Raw genomic sequence first — 22,670 nt, 5'->3', positions numbered from 1 at the left:
TTTAATATTATTTATTGTATCAGTATGCTGCTGCTGAAGAATGTGAATTTCCCATTGGGATTAATAAAGTATCCATCCATCCATCCATCCATCCAAACTAATTGGGAGGAACTTTATTATGCAAGACAATGGTCCAAAACACACTGCCACCGCAACAAAGGACTTCATCAGGAGGGAAAAATGGAAGGTTTTGGACTGGCCAAGTCAATTACCAGATCTTAAGCCAATTGAACATGCATTTCACCTCCTGAAGGAAGAAACCCCGCAAAACAGACAGCAACTTAGAAGATGCCGTGGTAAAAGCCTTGAAAGGCCTAACTGATGAAGAAACAAGAAATCTGGTGGAGTCTGTCGATCGTAGGCCTGATGCAGTTATTGCAAACAAGGGATATGCAACCAAATATTAAGTATGTTTTACTTCAATGTAGTTGAAAACATTCCAATTATTTTGCTAACTTGAAAAATTGGGTGGTTTGATGCAAAATGTGCTCTTTTCTATGTTGTTTAACTTATCGAGATATAAATACCAGGGAATGAAAGCTGAAACTCTGTGATCTGTCTTCTCATTTTCATCTTTTGATCTCGTACACCAATGTCACAGCAAAAACAAATTTACTGGTCTTGCTGTTCCAATACTTTTGGAGGGTACTGTATTTGTAGCACCCATAGGCAAAAGGGTTTTCCTTTTAGGGTTAGTTTTTTTTTCGTTTCTTTTGGTAATGACTTATATCATTGATTTGTATCCTCAGGTCTCCTTCCTCCATTCCCTGCACTACCCTGAAGCTCAGGAGCGAGGACTACAAGTCACCTACGTGTGCTGGAACTCGACTGGCTCTGTCATTGCCAGTGCCTATGGCCGGTAGGAACTCTCATGTTTTTACTCCATGACCCCCAACATTCATGGCTGGTCTGGGGTGGCAGGCTAGAGCTTCGGGTAGAAGAAGATTCAACAAAGAGCATCCTCTGAGAAAAACAAAGTCCTGTCTATTCAGTAAGAGATTCTGCAATGGCCACAGAATAGGTGACACACATTTCTTTGGGGCTGGACTTGCAGATGTGTAAATCACGTAGTCTATGTGCCAAGGCTACCAGATGGGATGAATTTCTGTCTTTGAAAATCGCCAGGTTCAGGTTTTATGTGTAAAGTGTGTACAGGTATTGTTACTTGAGATTTTCATTAGCAAGTTAGGAAATATAGTCAAAGCATAACATTAAGTTGCATTTGAGGAGTTGGTTAACTTGAAAAATCGAGCATTTTTAATTTTCTTATTTATTTAATCCGAGAGACAGATGTTACATTTTTGTTTGTTGGGTATTTTTGTAACAGTGATTAATATCCAAAAGTAATAGTGATAACAGAACGTAATTACAGTAAATCCTCACTCTCCATGGATTTGCTTATTCACTGTTACAAACATGCAACCCATTTTGTGACACCCGGGGTTGATTCGCAACTCTTTGTGGCCTTACACAGCACAAAAGCAATTCCATGGGGCTTCACGGCAGGGAAATGTGAGATTGATCGATAACAGGCCTGTGATGCCCTTAGATGTCTGGGGCTGGTAAGCCACTGACAACGCTTTTTACTTTGTACCTTTTCTTTTTTGCACTAGGCCTCTGTGCTTTACTTTTGCAGGTATGGATGGCCCTCTGTTGGGTTGTTTGCCAAAAATGAATCTTTTTCAACAAGAAAAAAGTTATTTTGGGTTACAGAAAGAAGGAAATACCAAAATGTCAACATAAATACAGTAGGAAAGGTATGTTGAGTGCCCACTGTTGTACAGTGTCACAGGAGGCTGGGGGACAGACCCAGCCAGGACGCCTGGAAGGACTGGGAGGTGTTCGTCCTGCGGGCCACAAGGAGGCAACTGCCCTGGATCAGGAGAGGGCCATGGAAGGGAAGCAGGGAGGCTCAAGCCCACTGGGGCCTGTGTCCACCGCCAGGGGGCGCCCCGAGCCTCATGGAGCCCGGGGCACATTTACTTCCGCCACACCCATGGATGATGATCCTTCCAGGGACACCCGGAGTGCTTCTGGGTGCTCTCCTGACACTTCCGTCACACCAGGAAGTGTCATCAGGCAGAGGACCTGGAGCTCATCCGGGTAAGAATAAACGGGGCCATTTTGTTAAACAGAAATTGCCCGATTTCCCCCACCTCGCACCCTCCACAATGCTGGAAAAAATACTGCTCAATTTCGAGGAATTAAACACTATTTCCGCATTATATAAAATCTTATTAGAGTCCCTACCTTTCAAAGATCCAAGAGGACATTGGGAAGAAGATCTCTTAATCAATATATCAGAAAAGGAGTGGAAGGTAGCAAAGCAGAGAATTTACTCGAGTTCTATATGCGCAAAGCATAGAATTATTTAACTAAAAATTATATATCGAGCTCATCTGTCTCGCTTAAAACTGTCCAAAATGTTTCCAGGGCAGGATCCAACCTGTGAACGCTGCAACCAAGCTCCTGCATCACTGGGTCACATGTTCTGGGCCTGCACCAAACTAACATCATTTTGGATAAAAATTTTTAAGTGCCTTTCAGACAGCCTTGGGGTCACAATCCCTCCTAACCCACTAACAGCTGCGTTTGGTGTTCTTCCAGATGGACTTGAATTGGAGAAGGACAAACAAATGGTGATTGCATTCACTACACTTTTGGCACGCAGACTTATTTTGTTAAATTGGAAGAATTCTAAATCTCCTCTGATAAGTCAGTGGGAAACCGATGTTTTATATTATTTGAAGTTGGAAAAAATCAAATCCTTTAGCTAAGCTGTCCTTCTCAGGGGTGGGGTTTGATTTGTCTTCAATTTTGTTGGGTTATAAATTGATCTATTTGTATGGAATGATTACAATGAAAATTAATAAAATAAAAATATATATATATAAAAAAAAAAAGAATAAAAGGGGCCGCCTCCCTCCAATCAGGGAGCTGGAGTCGGGAGTGGGAGCAGGACGAAGCTCCCATGGAGAGCCTAGGGACAGTGAGAGAAAGGTGATTGGGACTAGGAGCACAGTGTGTTGTGTTGGTTGAAAAGAAGAAAATAAATGTGAGTTTTGTATAAAGATGCGGTGTCTGTGTGATGGTGTCCGGGCAAGTCTCACAACGGATGCAGATTTAGTACATGTCCTTTGTGTGACATGTTTTGAGACAGTCGCCAACGCACAGCATGATGTTGCAATCGGGACAGTAGAAATGTGTTTCTTTATGCACTGTTCTTATATTATTTTTTTTTTCTGTTGCTTGCGCTTGACAGAGTGCCTGATCTGCACGAGAGACATGCCCATTGTGTTGTTGCAGGCTACCATAGCGCAAGGCGCATTTCCTTTGATATGAACTACAGGTGCTGCATTGTGAACAGTACTTGGGGGGCTAGTGCATTTATTTGTCTGTCTACTTGATTCCAATCATTTTGCCTTTTTGCCACCCAGCTATTTCACCCTGTTGCAGTTTTAGGCAACTGAATTTGCCAGGCATATCACAGCAGTTCAGTCGTACAGTGCCATATGCATCAGTTTCACAATCCGTGTCAGCGTTTGATGGCCAATTCATATTTTCTTCACTATCGCTTGATTCAACTAATGGTTCAGTTTCAGTTTGTTTGACCGACTAATGAATATTGACAAGTTACTTTAGAGGGGAAAAGCACAGAAATATTCGTGACCTTTTGTGTTTTTTTTTTTTGGCAGCATGATGTTATTTTATCCATTTTATCAATTACATCTTGCCTGAAGTAGGGGCCTGAGTTGCCTTGAAAGCTTGCATATTGTAATCTTCTTAGTTAGCCAATAAAAGGTGTCATTTTGCTTGACTTTTCACTACATTCATAATGGCTACATTATGAATGTAGTACAACACCCTAGTACTACATGCAGAACAAATGAAAAGAAATGTATGATATAATAGAAGCCAATGCTGTACAACAAGTATGAAAAACGTCCAAGGAAAAAAAAATCTCATGTTACTCTCGTCACATGCTGTAATACATGTGTCCGTTATCCAATTGTATGCTCAAAATGTGCACAACACATGCTTTTTATGTCGAATAAATATTCTGGAATGATCCGTGCGCATAAACCAAAATCTGTAGGTTATGGGTCTGACTTTTTGAGTTGCAGACCTGTCTCTCCCTCATTTGTTGGCCAAGAGTCCTGTCTTCTGTTCAACAAGTCAGTCCCATGAGGCTTCAGGTTCCTGGTCATGATGTGCACCGATTATTCTGGAAGTATCTGTTTAACAATATTCTAGCAAAAAAGCATGTGTTTTGCAGGTTTTATGAATACTTTTATGAATAGACTCTTCAGTGTTAAGTGCTGGTGAACTGTCAAAGCAGTATATAACAGAAATGGTCACCAGGGTGTGACAGTGGAGGGGGGGGGGGTGTTAAACATGATAAGTTTTGACCACCAAAGAATGCTGATGAACTGAGGCAGAGGTGGAAACCTGACATGATCCTGTGGGGAGACCAGAAGGTTGTGATGGCCAAGATTCACATTTGATTATTAGAAATGGTGGATTCAAACATCCCTGTGATTGGCTTGTCCCCAGAGTTACTGCATACAAGTTAGAGGTTTAAAAGTGGTGACAAGCGTGTGAAACCTTTCTTTCAGACTAGAGGATGGTGACTGGAGCACCGAGAAGGCCTACGTGTGTACCTGGAACCTGGACAGGCGAGGACTCAATTCACAGCGACCTGACCTCGTCATTGATGTCCCCAGTTCCGTTCTTTGCCTGGCGTTCCACCCAACCCAACCATCCCTCATTGCTGGTACGCAGCATTTTTCACATGTATTTTTGATTTTATTTACTGTGATTGTATCTCTTTCAGCTTCAAAGATGGCAGTGGAGAAGGATTTGCCTTTTGAGAATCTTTTAGGTATATGAAAGTCTGAAAGCCTCCTCCTGACATAGTCTCTATTGTATTGTCATCCCTTCAGGAGGTCTGTACAGTGGAGAGGTGCTTGTGTGGGACACCAGCCGATCACCTGACCCCGTCCTTGCCCGAACTGGAATGCTGGACTTGAGCCACAGGGAGCCTGTGTACCAGGTAGGTGGACAAACTTCACAGAATAGTCTATCCATCTTCTGAATTATGCAAGGTGATCTGCAAATGGAATGAAAAACTGACCCTAGTTGGAGTCTATTATGGGGCAAACACACAACCACAATATCACAATAACTCATTGGAATGGTCTAATTAGTTCAACCTGCATGTGTGCAGTCTGTGGCAGAAATCTCCTTAGTGCTGGCCAACAGGCCACAAGTTGAACTCAAGTCTTGATGGCTCTAAGACACTGGTGCAAACCTTTGTGCCACCTCTGACCTAGTGTGAAATCTGCCAGTCACACAAAGCAGCCTTAATTAAGTTTGGTCACTCTGATGACGCAGCAGCTATTCCTAAAAATTAAACATCTTATCAGTTTTTTAATTGATCAGTTCACCTCAACAATGATAAAAATACCAAATGGTTTAAAAAAAAATGATCATATTTTAGTTAGGGTTGCGTTATCATTGAAAAAAAGTCCCACGCCAGCTTTAGTATAGCTAGGTTTCTGACCATCGCTTTTTATAGGAGACATTACTAGTGTCGTTATAATCTTTGTTTTTCATTTTTCTGTGAGATATAGGCCACTAAAATGCTTCTCAAGTCATGCCAGGACATTCACCAGCCTGCCCAGATAAGGCTTGCGTCAAACTGCTACCTGAAGGCTGTGGCCCACACAGTCCTAAAAATATGAGGCTAGCTGTAGAAGTTCAAATTGTACTTTAAAAGTTCAAGATCCTGTTTAAGAAAAAGGGACTGTCAAACCTCTGGCAAGAAGTCCAACACAAAAATCGTTCTGTTTAAATAATTTATTATAACAAAGTAATACGAGAAGCACAAAATAAGACAATAAGGATAAAGGGCAAAAAGTGTATGTGTGAAGCGATAACCCAAGATCTCCAAACAACAGTCAGTAATCTACTAATGAGGTTCTCTCCCTGACTTGGTACATAGCCAGAGGGAGGTCCCATCAAGAGGGACATTAGGGTGGCCCCATCTCTTGGCGTTCCAACCACAAGAAACAAGGAACATCAGAATACTTAAAGAGAGAGTACAAAATTCTAGCCCCCGCCTGGAGATCTGCTGCATACGCAGCCTGGTGCCCCCACCCGGAGATCTGCTGCATACGCAGCCTGGTGCCCCCACTCGGAGATCTGCTGCATTCGCAGCCTGGTGACCCTGCCCAGCAAACTGCTGCTTGCATAGCCTGGTGCCCCTGCCCAGTGAACTGCTGTTTATACAGCCTGTGATGCACTTGTAGACCACTGCCTTTCCAGCCAATCTATTCAGAGCTCCCTGCTGGCTTCTTTCTCATAAACCTGCAGTTGACATCAGGTGATCTGTAACACCACAACATGTTTTCGACAATTTTAATTTTCTGATTTTCAAGGGGTCCCATATGCCACAGGCTCTCCCCTTATTTTAAGCCTTATGTATAAGCTGTTATTAAGCACAGTAGAGGATCTGCCAGTGAGGAAGCAGCAGTCTTTCGGTGGTGTTTGCCCCCCTATCTGCTCTGCTTGTTAATTGTTATTTGTATAAAAATTAAAGGAAACAAAGTACCCGTGGAAAAAAGGTAAATAGGAAAACAACAAAATAGTTAAGCATTTATAGTGATGGCAAAAACACAAGGCTGCTTATAAATCTCCCACTACTGATCTTTTCTAAATGCAGAATTAGAGAAAAAGAAAAAAACCCAGCTAGTTAAACATTGAGATTAGTTAAATGGAAATGACATTCTGATTGTGAAACTGGTGGAACAAAAAACAGCAGCCAGAAGAAGACCCAGTACTGGGATTGAGAAGCCACCATCATAGTACCGCAAATGAAGAGGTGAGCATCAGCACGGGGATTCTCAGTGACTCAGTGTAAATATTGTGGGCTGTGAATTAGTGGTCAGCATTTAGAACTTCTGGGTGAGATCTTGTCAATAATGTGCAGAAAAAAACTCTAGTAAAATGGTTTTGCTTTGAATAAGAACAAAATCCACTACATTAAAAATCATTTATCTCCAATTATGATGCTGTGCTAGATATTCAAAGCATAATGAGAAAAGAAAGATGAACAAAGGCCATGTTTTATCTTGGAAGGGTCCTAGGGTGACTCTGTTCTTCAGACTCTTTATTATACAGACCTGAACAGAGTGTCCCAAATCCCCACAACAGCCATGGAATTGCTGTGGACTCGCACCACTAAACATCTTAGTTCGAAGACTTGTGATGTGGTGAACTGTTGCTGGCTTAGAAGTGACCTGCTTGCAGAGTGAGCTAAGTGGAGAGCTCCTTTAGTTGGCCGCACTGTTAGCAGAGCCCTTCCTGGTGATCTCAGCTGATCTTTTTCTCTGTCAGCCCCCACCTTTTATGTGTACTGTTGTCACTACACACCAACCATCTACAGTGCAAATCCCTTCCTTGTCGCCAACTGACTTTCCATGGACTCACAGCACAAAGCATCCCAATTCAAAGATTTGTGCTGTGGTAATTGCCAGTGGCCAGCTGTTAACCTGCCACAGTTTGGCTCAGAAACGGTCTCCTTGCAGCACAACCTAAATGAAGAGCTCCTTAAGTCAGCCGTGCAAAGACTGCCTCTGACCACTGGAAGTGCCTCTGGTTTACACTAAACACCTGTTATGAGCCAAAACTAGCAGGAGAGCTTTACACTTCTATTTCTGCATTATAAATGCAAAGAAATCTGAAGCAATGAAATGAGTGTGACAAAATAATACCAGTACAACCTGGATGGATAGCAGCTCATCTTGCTAGGCGTCTAGACATCCAATATGTGCAGACTGCCAGGTTCCTCTTCATCTTAGCAGAGTCTTTGATCTGACGTTGTCTCTGGATGGAAAGATGAAGTTAAGATACAGAGACATTGAGCTCTGTATGGCTCTGAATTTATGCCAGTTTGATGTACATCTTGGGCCATTGGGGTGTCACAGGTTTGGGCTCGACTTTCCTGTCATGTTCAGGCCTCATGCCCTTTGACCAATCCTATTAGGCATGACTTGTGTCCCTGAAACATCTACCAGCTGTGCTGTTCACTGTAGCCCTTAGGTAGGTCAAGACTTGTTTTTACTCCTTCCAGTTGTCCCCAGTTTTTAGTTTCTACCGATTCTGATCTCGTGTTATCCAAGTCAAACACACTGTCACTACCCGATATGGACTGGAAACCTGATTTGGACAACACATACGCGAAAGTACGTCATTTCCACTACTCTGACCGCTGCCCGAATTGGACAGTGCATGCATGAGATTGTTTTTATGTTAGTGTAAAATGAATTATTTTATTAATGTCATTCTGTTCATTTTTTTTTTTTTTTTTTGTACCTGAGGTAACATTTGGAAGTTGTTTTGTGGCAATAAAGAAGTAGTTTGGTTTGTGCGTCATCCTAACTGAACGAGACTATTTAATTTCTTCTGTGTCTTGGCAGATGGTGAGAATGTAGTAACGCAACTGGCACCATACATTTTTTAATTTGCACGTTGACTGTTCAGCTTGTGTCTTTAATGGTATGCGTGCTTTTTAAATAGCAAAAATATTTGTTTAGTTGTAGAGTCGCTCACTAAACAACAGAGAAGTAAAAAGTGGTCACTTTAAAAAGCGTATAATCACATATGACTCATTTGATTTAGATAAGTTTAAAATTTAATAAAATTATAGTATTCAAAAATTGATAGTTACAATAAAAGTAATCAACAAAATCCTAAGTAATTTAGTAATAATATTGTTGCATAGCATTTCCCCACCCCACTGAAAATATATTCTTAAAATATTTGACAGAGTGGCCAAATACTTAAAGAATACTTGTCATAGTCGTAAAAACACATTGTAAAAGAATATCATAAAACGATAACAAACGTTGTGTACCTTTGCTGCACATATATTGTCCAAATTAGGTTTCTGGTTCAAACTGGGTAGTGACACACGTGTAACGATCTCTTCTCTCTGAGTAGCTTCCAAGAGAAGTTTTTCTAAGTACAAAGTTTAATATTATACAAAACTAGGGGGCTTTTCCCCCTGCTCGCTACGCTTGTCAACCCCCGGGCCAGCGCTATACGCTAGCCTCTTTGCAGTTCTGCCGCTCGCGTATGGGAATGTGGATGTGCAATTTAAACAGATTTTAATTTTCATTTGAAGTGTTATATTTGCATCAACGTGACGTATAACTGCCTGTGAGTGAATTTCGTTTCTTTCTCTCTATTAAATAAAACGACTTTTTCAAATGTTTTTTGTCTTGCAAGAGCTATTCTAACGGGAAACTGTTAACGTTTTAATACGAATGGCATATCAAGATCTCTTTTGTTGTCTAATGTTATCCCTTGAAGATGTACTACATTACCTTTCTTGGATACAGTAATCCCCCGCTCTTTTGCGGTTCAGCTATCGCACCCCCTGCTATATCGCGGAAAAATTCAATAAGTACATCCTACCTGTAGTGTACTTTGCAGCCAATTCATAACAAAGCATATGGTTTTCAGCAGACAAAGAGTTTCGCGTTACAGCACCCAGATGATTTCTTACAAAGCCCGTTATTGGCTGAAAGAGGAGACTCGACCAATCAGAGGGGATTTTATTCTCTTGGGCTCTGATTAGCTGCTGCTAACGTGGTGTAATCTCGCAAAAACAGCGAGCGTGGGTCCCCGACGAATTGCGTATTGAGTACATTGCTTGTGGTCCGACTTTTGTGAGCAAACTTTTGTGGGCTTTTCGTTTGATTTAAGCCCTACTGCATCTTGTAAGCCTTCTGGTAGCAGTGAGCCTAAGCGCCAGAGAAGGACCTTAACCATACAGGAGAAGGTAAAACTGATGACGATGATTATTATTATGTTACTCATATCTTTAGCCCGACATCCGTGTATAATATGTGTATCCAAAGTGTGTTTTAATAAGTTTATGGGAGGGGTATTTTAAGGCTTAAACTATAAAAAAAAAAAAAATGTGGTCTTTCTATATCGTGGATTTTCACCTATCACGGGTGGGTCTGGAATGTAACTTCCGTGATAGGCGGGGGATCACTATACATCCTTTTTTCAAACAATAATTTGTGCGGTGGAAGACCGGACGGTGATAACGGTTGTAGATATTCTACATGATATTGTAAGCTGATTTTTTTCCTCTTCCCCACCATCACCACCAACTGTTTCAGCGTAGTCTATTGATAATGAATTTAACCAATTTTCCGTGTTACCGATCGACATTTTTGCCATAAATTCGTTTGACTTCATCGTTTCTCGGTGCTAGGATTGCCCGTGTACTCAGTTTTTCTGTTGATAACCCTTCATGATGAAATTCTTCAATAAGGTTTGGACATAATACATCTTCTTTAATTGGGAACTGAAAGTGAAGAAAATGTTGAAATTTATAAGAGCTGAGAGCGCAGGAAGTCTGTCTGTCAAAAGCATTCACAGCAATGAGAGGTGAGAGGACCGTGGTCTTGTTTGAAAATGGTTGATAAGAGGGTGTGACTTGAAAGAATCTCATGGCAATATTCTCGTCTCGCAGGACTTGAAAAAATCTTTTCCAAAAAGTATTGTCTCCTAAAAAGTCTCGTTGCATCAAAAGTTTTTGTATATAATTGAGAGATGTAAAATCTGAAACTAAATCGCACCATCATTCATGTCATGCCAGTTGAGCCCAGCCAGTTTAACGTAGTACAAGACAGAGAAGTCGAGATTTCACTCCTTTTTAGATGCAGATGGAAAAGAACTGAACTCTTCAGAAAGCGGCAAGAGCTTCCTCCCTGCTAGCACTGAGAAAGAAACACAGTGGTGGTAATGATGTGAAATTCTTACTTGCAACATGCAACGTGCTACCACTTCCCAGCAGCATAATAAAAAGGCTTTGTTAAAATACAGGACTCCATTTTAATTAATAGTTTGATAGGTATTTGATGCTGTGTGCTTATTGGGTGTAGAAGTGGACACGTGTTAATCTTGTGTCTGTGATTTCTGTAAGTGGTAAAGGCTTTGTGAAACTCTCTTTATACTGTAATGTTGGTGGGCCGGACCAGAGTGAGAAATGAGGCTCAGATGTCTGTTTGAAGAAGTGGAACCAGCAGGAATAGTCAAGTGGAAATCTAACCAGAGCAGCCTGGCTTGTGAGGCTGAAAGGCAAGAGTGTACTGGGAAACACTTTAGGGGGTAATTTCTCCATTAATAAGGTCCATTGGCCTGGACACATTGCAAACGACAGGCCTTCTGGAAGAATTCTGCTTAGATTGGCTCAGGGAATTGGGAAAAGTGTGTCAGACTGTACTGCCATTGAGATTCACGGTGTGAGACTGAGCTGGCGGTGTCAGTTAGCGGACATGGGACAGGGAAATATATGAGAGTGACATAACCAACAGTCCTTTTAAAGGCTACCTGCCCCAAAGAGTGCTAAGTTCATTCCCAGGGTTGGACACACCTGTGAAAAGTGGCAGATTTAATATGACTAATGCTTAACAATGCAAGGCACACCAAGGTGTAGCCAGCCACATTTTGTTTTTCTCATTTAATTCCCAGGATCTCCAAAACCCATGCAAGAGATGCTGATATATCTTTGATACATGTGCTTTCATCGTGAACACGCATGAACAAAAGTGTAAATCGACGTCTCGGGCCAAACGAGCATTTTTAGTAAATGTCAAGAGCATTACCCATTTTGAAAATCTTAATCTCGCAATGGTTTACCCCAAGTAAAGTGTAAACAGCCAGTGTGTCCCAAAGTACCAAATGCAGTTGTCTAAAGCAGCCTATCGTTTGCTGTTTTTTCTTGTTTTCTTCATGCACTTTAGAGCAGATAGTCCTTTGTAAAGTCTAAAAGCCAATATCACGTTACACAACTTCCAGTTACAGCGTCTATCGGACTTGCTGACCGTCTTTGCCAATCTTGTCACTGGACCGTGTCAGTTTAACTCTTTCATGGTTTATTATTTTTGTTTTTCCATTTTGGTCCAAGGCTGAATATTTTTTTCCGAAAAGCAAACCAAGCAGTGGTTTCACACATAAATCAATATAAAATTTTTATGACAAATGTCACTCTGTTTTATGTTCCAATAGCCTCTACAGTATATGAAATCCCGTAGCTATTACATACCCGTTTGTCATCATTCATAAGCTGAAAGACTCTTTCTGGAAAAAATCAACTTGAAGTAGTTGAGTGGCTGGTAATCGTTGGTGTCTACTAGCACGTGTTTTTTGAATGTTGATTGATGAAAAGCGCCCACGCTTTTATTTTATGAGTGATGTATGAGAGACTTATTTTTTACTTTAGTACACTTTTTAACTTAATATAAGTGTGGTTTTTAAAAAGTATTTTTTATATCCTCTTTAATAAAAATCCCTGTGTGAGTCCAGGTGTCCGTGTGTGGGTGTCTTCTGATGAAGTGCGCATGTGCGGGGCACGGTGCGACGCGCGATTTTACTGTCAGAGAAAGTTAGAGGCGTTTTACGGAAATACAAACCAGTATTACTGTGAGAGGAAATTAAAAGGTACACAATACAGTGACGCATATTACAGCCACATACAAGCCAGTATTACTGTCAGAGGAGATTAAAGGTATATTACCGACGCGCACGCCTGTATTACCGCCAGAGAAAATTAAAGGTATATTACGGACATACAAGCCAGCGGACGTACAAGACGGTATCCTTCAATAAGGGCGCGCACAAAAAAGCGAGCTTCAAAAGGGCGACCTTAATTGGGCGCAGCGAATAAAGGCGCGTGTAAATAAAGATCTGTACCTGTTGCTCTTCACATATTCTAGAGACATTTGAACTAAATTATCTACGAACGCCTTTATTCGCCGCGCTCAATTGACGTCGCCCTTTTGAAGCTCGCCCTTATTGAATAGAGCCGTACAAGACCGTATTACTGTCACAGAAAATTAAAGACACACAATACACGGCGGCAGCCCACGAAGAACAGTCAGCTCAGCGAGTAAACATCAACAAAAGAAAGGCAGAAAGAAAGAAAAATACAACCAACAAAAAGAATGAGGTCAAGGTCCCTTGCCATTTAATATAGACTGTACCTACTAATGTTTATGCACTACTGTTCTAGCGCCCGTTATTGTAACGGGCTAAATGACTAGTATATATATATTTTTTAAGATTTGTTCCCCTGAATTTTTCCATTGTTCCTCTTTATTGCTTCATTTCTTTCCTTAAATGGCACCCAAACAGAAATGAAACGTGAAGTAAGGGAGCCAAGAGAAGAGCAACTAAGTCGGGGCCTCAAACTCCAACCAATTTCACTCCAACCAGTTGCTTAATTAGGGTCTGAGTCTTGTTGTTAATTTAAACTCGTTCTTTAATTCCATGGCTTATTGCTGCTCTCCTGGTGCAACAGCAGACATTTACAAAACTGCTGATTTTCTCTTTCTAAGAGCACACTGTTAAAATGTTTTGATGGCCTGAGCAGATTGACATTCCTGAGACCTTCACCTTTCTTTATTTTCCGATATTGTATGATGGGACACCAGTTGTTTTGGCCCATTATTGTTTGGCAGCTAATTAAGGAAGAAGAAACAATTAAGGGGTCTGAGTCTTCAAGAGCAAGTCAATTCAAATGAGTTCAAAAGAAGTTCATTAGTAGCAAAAACAGTTCACTCATTAAGAAACGGGTTAGAATGAAAACCTGCAGCCATGGTGGTCCTCCAGGACTGGAGTTAGTAACCCTGTACTAGCACACCGCATCATTAGAAGAAGTCTGGTGGCCAGCTTGCCTTCCATGCATCAATGTCTGGGTAGTTGTAGTCCTCCCAGGAATGCTGCTGTAGGCGCGTCATCTCCACCATCACTAAGATCAGCTGGTGATTGATCAGCTGATGCAGGTACCTGACTTAATGTTTTCAATCTCCAGATCACTTGCATCAGAGTCCGGAGTCCTATAAGTCAGATTCCGATTCAGTAATAACACGCAATATGCCATTCATGGATTATTTTGCTTTGTGCTTTTCCTTCACTCTTTCGTCAGATGTCGGTGCCATTTTAGATGTTGTTTACTCTTTGCTACTCATTCACACTTAGGGATTCGAGGTCAAATCAACGCGTAACTTCCCTTCTGCAAAAGTTTGTCGAACTATAATGTAATGGTGAGTTTTACTGACGTTTACAGCTGATTACCGCCCTCTACCCCTGGATGTCAACATCCGCCTTCACCCATATGATGTGTCGACATAATTTGACTCCCGCCTCCAAAATGTTAAGCAACTGAAAAATCGCTGGGCATATCAAATTTAGCGACTGGAAGATGACTTTCTAGCACAGTCGAGCTCATTCCTTTTTTTGTGACAGGCAATAGCATGCTGTATGAAGGGTTAACAGTTACAGCAAGTTCATCTACGGTCTCGGACGTAATTAACATCTGTGGCAGAGCGATGGGTGCTCAGCAGGCTCCTATCAATTATGGAGAATACACTGTATCTACTAAATAGGATCATCTCCAGACAGAAGAGCAGCTTCAGCGACAGACTGCTGTCACCGTCCTGCTCCACTGACAGACTGAGGAGATCGTTCCTCCCCCAAACTATGCGACTCTTTAATTCCACCCGTGGGGAGGGGGGGCTGGGGGGTAAACGTTAACATTTAACATTATACAAAGTCATTGTCTTTTTTTCACCTGCATAATTATCATTCTTTAATTTAATATTATTTATTGTATCAGTATGCTGCTGCTGAAGAATGTGAATTTCCCATTGGGATTAATAATGTATGTATGTATGTATGCATGCATGCATGCATGCATGCATGCATGCATGCATCTATCTATCTATCTATCTATCTATCTATCTATCTATCTATCTATCTATCTATCTATCTATCTATCTATCTATCTATCTATCTATCTATCTATCTATCTATCTATCTATCTATCTATCTATCTATCTATCTATCTATCTATCTATCTATCTATCTATCTATCTATCTATCTATCTATCTATCTATCTATCTATCTATCTATCTCTATCTTTTTTCCATTCTGTGACACTGAGGGAATGTGATAATAGGCTGCTTGCTGCTTATCGACACATTTACAGGACAAAAGACTCTGACGGAGAGGTGCGAAGCGATTTAAGGTGGGACGGATCTACGAGTTTTTTTGTAGGCTTTGGTAATTCTAGTGTTAAAACAAAACAAAAACTTCACAAAAAGTTTGCTCACAACAATTGAACCACAAGCAACGTACGCTCTACACAGAGAACTGAGATGTGTTGGGGACCCACATGCACTGTTCTTGCGAAATTACACCACGTTACCAGCAGCCAATCAGAGCTCAAAAGAATGAAAATCCCGCTCTGATTGGTTGAGTCTCCTTTTTCAGCCAATAACAGGCCTTGTAAGAAATCATCTGGGTACTATAACGTGAAACTCTTTCTCTACTGTAGTGACTGCTGAAAACCGTATGCTTTGTTATGAATTGGCTACAAAGTACACCATAGGTAGGATATAGCGTGGACGCGAGAGCTGAATTGCGATACAGTAGGGGATCACTGTAGATGCATTTTCACAGTACCTAAACTAAACTGTCACCAGTACATTTGATCATAATTTGGAACATTACAACTTGAGACAGGAATTTGTAGGCCAAATGGTGAACCTCGATTTTTAAAAAGTGAATCGATGCATGGAAGACATGAGTATTATTTTACACCCGTGATCACATCCTACTGTTGAAGGTGTTTGTAGAGAAGCCTGAAAGCCCTGCACTCTCCTAAAGCCAATGGTTGGGCCATGTCAGATTTGCCAGCTGCTTAAACGACTGAAAACTGGTGGTCATGTCTAATAGACCAACTGTGGACTGAATCTCCACCCCAGTCCTGCTTATACCTTTTTGTGGCAGCCAATAGTGTGCTGCCTGACAGAGCTGGTGCTGTACAAAGAGTTAACAGCTGCAGCAGGTTCATCGTGGTACGTGAAACATGAGACATAAGATAGACTTGCTTTAAATAAATTCAATAAAAGTTTAAAAAAAAAAAAAAAGAAAGAAAAATTGCACATTTAGATCCTGCACAGTACAAATGGGTCATATCATGTCAGGTGACCTTCATTTACACCACTTTGAGACAACAAACACACCCCAGTAAACCCCAATTGTTAGATATGCAAGTGTGCCAAATGTGCCAGTGGGTTTGATGGGTGTACCCATATTGTGCCAGGCAAGAGTCAGCTTGAAAAATGAAGACAGCCCAAAGTGATTTAACCCTTTACAGTTCTCTCCTGTTTGTGAGGTCCAAACACCCAAAGCCATTAATCCTTGTCGCTGCGTTGTATACGTTTGTAATTCCAGATGAGCATTCGTTGAGAGCCACCCCTGTCTGAGAAGCGAGTCGCTGGGTTACGTCAGACTAGATGACCGTCCTTCACAGGAGCAGACGCTGCCGACTGCCTCCGACTCGCTGAGATTATGTAAATGAAGACTGAAAACGCTGAAGAAATCTTCTAATGGCGGCACAGTGGTTTGCTTCCCTGGTCCTCCCTGCGTGGAGTTTGCATGTTCTCCCCGTGTCTGCGTGGGTTTCCTCCCACAGTACAGAGTCATGCGGGTTAGGTGCATTGGCGATCCGAAATTGTAATTAGTGTGTGTGCTTGGTGGGTGTGTGCCCTGTGGTGGGCTGGCGCCCTGCCCAGGTTTTGTTTCCTGCCTTGTGCCCCGTGTTGGCTCGGGTTGGCTCCAGCAGACCTCCGTGACCCTGTAGTTAGGATATAGCGGGTTGGATAATGGATGGATGAAATCTTGTAATGTGGGCGAGTCCCTGTCTCTGTCATTAAAATAAAAATCCCCTGTTGACAGATTTGAAATAATTTTATTTATTTGAGGGGAATAGACTGACTGTATTAGAAAAAAGGTACAGTGGATGAGAGCCTTCAGAGTATCCGTGGAAACAACTTTAAAAAAGGGAGGCCGACGTGACGAATTAGCCGCATATTCTCAGTTTACAATGAGACGGCACATGGAGCTCAAGATGGGCACTGCTGTGCTTACTCTGGGCACTTCGTAAATCCCCAGGTGGCACCCTTGTCCTGGTGCAGAAGTGACTTTAAAAGTCTGCTGCCGGTTTATTTAACATTGGTGGCACCAGTGTGGTTGTAATCTGAAGGGGTACCTGAAGAAGGGCAGAATACCAACCATTTATTTGTCTCTACAGGTGCGTTGGCTGCCAGGGACCAAAAGGGGGGACACCTTCAGGGTGCTGAGTGCCAGTGCCGATGGCAAGATCCTGGTGTGGCAGGTGGAGGCCAATGGGCGTCTGGGACTGCACAGCGGCTACGCCCTGATCGCTCAGCAGATTCCACGAAGCACAACGGTGGGCAAGGTGAGTGGCATCTTCAGAATTACAATGCTGTGAAAAAATATTTACCCCCCTTCCCGATTTCCTCTCCTTAGCACAGAATTGTTTCTGAGCTCCATGCAAATTTAGCAAACACAATGCACAGTTTTTAAACAATCATTTGATTTATTGGAGGACTGTGTGAAAAAGTAATTGCCCCCCAAGCTTAATATGTTGATGTCCATTCCAACGTTCTGGTCATTGTGCTGCAATCGAAAAGAGAATGGTCATCACACTGCATTAATGCACCCCCAGCTCTGCCCATTACATTGACTCACCAAGTGCCACTGTTTGGGATATTTTGGGTCGTTGAAGTGGATGCCACATTTTGCCCGTCGCAGTTCAGTGATTGGCTTGCTGTCTCTTTTCTTCCTATGTACCTTCATGCTTACCTACACACCAAAAAATAGTGGCCAGCTAACTGACCGATCTGTCCTCTGCTCTCCATGCCAGCTGCTGCGACCACCTCCCTTGCCAATATGTCCGGTGTCTTTCTGTCTGTCCGCCCATCCTCACTGTCTTTCACCTCTGTAGGTTTTAGGCTGTTAGCCCAGGATAGGCCTAAGGTGCAACTCTCCACATCCGGATTCTGCCTCCATAAGGTCAAGTAGACAGACCCCTGAAGCAACAGGCCAGCACTGTCAGCAGAAGTATGTTTAAAGGTGAAGACAAGAAAGCAGCCATGGTCACCATTGAGGTCCTGTACCCGCCACTGTCATCTGCATAAAGACCTGGAAAGTCAAAATGGAATTGTTACTGTTTTATACAGAGAGATTCACTCGACCGAGGCCCCGGATATTCTGTAATAACTCTCGCCAGGACGAAACAACATGCAATGTGCTCCTCAGTATATGGAGCTTCGAACAAGCCGGGATGCCCCTGTGTCTGAGCGATCAGGTAGGCACCGGACAGCCGTCGCGACATTTGACCTCCGTTTGTGACTTCTGGGTGCCTACCACCCATACCGCCCGTACCCCTTCACTCAGTCACTCGACTTCTCATCGGGATGGTGGTGTACAGTACTGGTCACCAGTTCATTTAAGCGATGTCAGAATCCACTGGTTGATCACGAGTTAACAGAAGGTCACTTCCAGCAAGATGCAAGAACGTGTCACACATTGGCAAGGAGCATTGCAGAAATTGAGTCCTTCTTTGGCAACAGGGGCTTTGGCCACCACGGTTGCCAGATCTGACACCACCAGACTTCTTCCTTTGGGGTCTGCTCGAAAGTAAAGTCTTATCAGAACAAACGTCACACTGAAGATCTGAAGGAAAACATCTGACATGAAATTGCTGCTATCTCTCCAAAGAGACACTTGCCCGACACGTTCAGGAACACGGAGCGCTGTGTCGAAATGTGTCTGGTAGAAAATGGAAACCAGCATCGCATGCAACGCAATCGATTACACAGACGTCAAAGTGTATTTTTTTGGTTTAGATTGCTTCATCCTAACAGGAGTTACAACAGAACATTCCGGGCCTCTTTCAAGTGAATCTCCCTGTACATTGAAAAAGCCAAAAAGACCCAAGTTAGGTTGTGCTGAACAGATCAGGGCGCTCTAGTCGTGTTACAGTTGTTTTCAATTGCTAAGACAGATTCTGCAAAACGGAAGTCGCTTTCTCAAAATTCTTCATTCGGTCTGCAATGCCAACACACAGCCTGTTCCGACAGTTAAGCCCTCCGACCAAAATGCACTGCGGCACCAAAACAGTACAACTTCACGTCCTTCTGGAAGACCACTGCAGCATTCACAAAAGAAAAGGCCTACACAACACTAACAACACACAGCATAACCTAAAATGTAATCTGAATCGTCATGAAAGTATCGGATTCGCTTCCCAGGTGCTCCCCGTGTCTGCGTGGGTTTCCTCCCACAGTCCAAAGACATGCAGGTTAGGTGCATTGGCGATCCGAAATTGTCCTTAGTGTGTGTGGCCTGTGGTGGGCTGGCGCCCTGCCTGGGGTTTGTTCCTACCTTGTGCCCTGTGCTGGCTGGGATTGGCTCCAGCAGACCCCCGTGACCCTGTGTTAGGTTATAGCGGGTTGGACGATGGATGGATGAAAGTATCGTCTCTAAAGTAACTGACATCATTTGTTGCAAACATCATATTAGAAAACAGAACAATTTTGTACCTTTATAAAATGTCCAGGAATGAACACACCACACAGCCAGTATATGGCAGTGGACTTTATACCCGTCTGTGGTCTGCTGTAAGTACAGAATATTCATTCATAATCATACAGTGAAAAATTACAGGGCGAGTCCAAATTATGTTAACATTTGAATGGCGGAAACAATTTATTCAAAAAACTCACGTCATGTGTGCAAGATGATTTACAGGAATGTCTCGGCCTGTTTGCCATCATGTTCAACACACAAAAACCAACAAGCAACAGAGCCATTTAATGCCCGGACACCCATTTCTGAGGGCGTAGATGATACCACCATCCATATTCTGTCCTTCAGCTCATTGATATCATGAACTTTCCTGCTTCACCGTACCCCATAAGCAAAAATCACAGGGTGTCAAATCAGGGGAGTGTGGAGGCCATGGCAGTGGTCCACCATGACGTATCCATCGACCTGGAAAGGTGTGGTCGAGATAAAAAGAATCCATTAGTGTTAACATCATGTAGACTCGCCCTGCATACACAAAAACACAAAATGTAGTGTTGCAGAAAATACCATAAAAGCAAAATATACTGTTATATAAAAAAGTCCTGAGACGAGACGAGACTTTGGCCAAGAGATTTGTTTCAAGTCCTGCCCTCCTGTCCACCATATTCACCCACCACGCCCGCAGTCCTCTCACCTCTCATTGGTGTGAATGCTTTTGTCAGACACAGTTCCTGCGCTCTCAGCTCTTAATACATTTTTACGTTTTCCTCACTTTGTTTCCAATTAAAGAAGACGTATTATGTCCAAATCTTATTGAAGAGTTTCATCATGAAGGGTTATCAACAGAAGAAATGAGTACACGGGGAATCCTAGCACAAAGAAACGATGAAGTCAAACGAATTAACACGAAAATTGTCGATCGGTTACACGGAATATCACAAAGAATATATACAACCGTTAACACCGTCTGGTCTCCCACCGGCTGAATTACTGTTGAAAGAAGGACGTATCCAAGAAAGGTAATGTAGTCCATCTTCAGCGATAACATGAGACACCAAAAGTGACCTTGATATGCCAGTCGTATTAAAACATTTACAGTTTTACAAATCACAGGGACAAACATTCGAAAAAGTCGTTTTATTTAATTGAGAAAAAGAAACGATATTCACTCACAGACAGTTATATGTTGTCACGATGTACTGTAACTCCAAACATGGAATCAAAATTCAATGTGATATTGATGAAAATGTAATTAAAAAAAAAGTTTTTACTGAAGTTTTACGGAAAAAGTGTAAGTTTAAAAAGTATTTGTGTGTGAATTTCAAAGCCAAACAGAATGAAAACGTATAACGCAACGAATACCTCTAACGCAACATGAAACATAATTTACTTTCAATTTATTACATTTTACTATTTTTTACTGTGGTTAATTACTCGCTGTAATGTAAAACATTTAGTTCTATTTTGCCAGCGGTTCTCAAACTGTGGGGTGTAACAAAAAGGGGAGGCGCGAAGATGTGAAAAAAAGAAAACCAGAATCGAAAATATGAAAAATACATCTATTGAAACCAAAACAAATTAACTTAAACTACATTCTGATACTAGAAACATAAATATAGAGTTAGATAAATGTCGATAAAAGTTAAGTAGGTGTAATAAAATATGCATCTATGATAAATCATTAAAAGAACAAATTGGTATTAGTGGGTTCCTTTCAAAAAAACGTTAGGGTGGCGCGATTAAAACTGTTATGAAAACTCGGGTCACAAATACTTAATGGTTGAGAAACGCTGGGTTATGCATATGTAACAATTCCCATGAAAATAAAAATCTGTTTAAATTGTACATCCGCATCCCCACATGCAAGTGGCAGAACAGCAGAGTGGCTAGTGAGTAGCGTGGGCTGTAAAAGCGAAATATACTGTGCATATAGATAGATATATACATACATACAGTATCTCACATTTTGTGAGTACACCCCTCACATTTTTGTAAATATTTTATTCTATCTTTTCATGGGACAACACTGAAGATCTGACATTTTGACACAATGTAAAGTAGTCCGTGTACAGCTTGTATGACAGTGCTGTCCCCTCAAAATAACTCAACACACAGCCATTAATATCTAAAAAGTGAGTACACCCCTAAGTGACAAGTGCCCAAATTGTCCCCAAAGTTTCAATATTTTGTGTGGCCGGCCACCATTATTTTCCAGCACTGCCTTGACTCTCTTGGCCACGGAGTTCACACCAGCTTCACAGGTTGCCACTGGAATTCTCTTCCACTCCTCCATGACAGAGCTGGTGGATGTTAGAGACCTTTGTGCTCCTCCACCTTCCCCACAGATACTCAATAGGGTTTAGGTCTGGAGACATGCTTGGCCAGTCCAGCACCTTTACCCTCAGTTTCTTTAGCAAGGCAGTGGTCATCTTGGAGGTGTGTTTGGGGTCGTTATCATGTTAGAATACTGCCCTGCGGCCCAGGGAGGGGATCACGCTCTTCTTCAGTATGTCACAGGACATGTTGGCATTCATGGTTCCCTCAATGAACTGTAGCTCCCCAGTGCCAGCAGAACTCATGCAGCCCCAAACCATGACACTCCCACCACCCTGCTTGGCTGTAGGCAAGACGCACTTGTCTTTGTACTCCTCACCTGGTTGCCACCACACACGCTTGACACCATCTGAACCAAATAAGTTCATCTTGGTCTCATCAGACCACAGGACCTGGTTCAGTAATCCATGTCCTTAGTCTGCTTGTCTTTCTTGTGCATCATCTTTAGAAGAGGCTTCCTTCTGGGACGACAGCCATGCAGACCAATTTAATGCCGTGTGCGGCGGGCGTATGGTCCGAGCACCGACAGGCTGAGCCCCCAGCCCTTCAACCTCTGCAGCAATGCTGGCAGCACTCATATGTCTATTTTCAAAAGACAACCTCTGGATATGATGCTGAGCACAGGCACTCAACTTCTTTGGTCGACCATGGCGAGGCCTGTTCTGAGTGGAGTCTGTCCTGTTAAACCACTGTATGGTCTTGGCCACCGTGCCGCGGCTCAGTTTCAGGGTGTTGCCAATCTTCTTATCTCCTCGGCCATCTTTATGTAGAGCAACAGTTTTTGCTTTCAGATCCTCAGAGAGTTCTTTGCCATGAGGTGCCATGTTGAACTTCCAGTGACCAGTATGAGAGA

At 42.3% G+C, this 22,670-nt stretch overlaps 1 protein-coding gene across 2 annotated transcripts in view; it reads left to right on the top strand.

Annotated features, from left to right (window-relative positions):
• dync2i2 (dynein 2 intermediate chain 2) overlaps positions 1–22,670 on the top strand; it is a 43,258-nt gene that overhangs the window by 12,728 nt on the left and 7,860 nt on the right. For both annotated transcript variants that reach the window (XM_028808603.2, XM_028808604.2), the window contains 4 exons: positions 750–859; positions 4,617–4,774; positions 4,944–5,053; positions 17,181–17,348. In XM_028808603.2, coding sequence (XP_028664436.1) covers positions 750–859; positions 4,617–4,774; positions 4,944–5,053; positions 17,181–17,348 — 546 coding nt within the window. The remainder of the gene's footprint in view (positions 1–749; positions 860–4,616; positions 4,775–4,943; positions 5,054–17,180; positions 17,349–22,670) is intronic.

Source organism: Erpetoichthys calabaricus, chromosome 9 (genome assembly GCF_900747795.2).
Source record: "Erpetoichthys calabaricus chromosome 9, fErpCal1.3, whole genome shotgun sequence".
In the NCBI taxonomy this organism is placed as follows: domain Eukaryota; kingdom Metazoa; phylum Chordata; class Cladistia; order Polypteriformes; family Polypteridae; genus Erpetoichthys; species Erpetoichthys calabaricus.
Note: the sequence above shows the minus strand (reverse complement) of the source record. Positions and strands in the feature narration are given on the sequence as shown.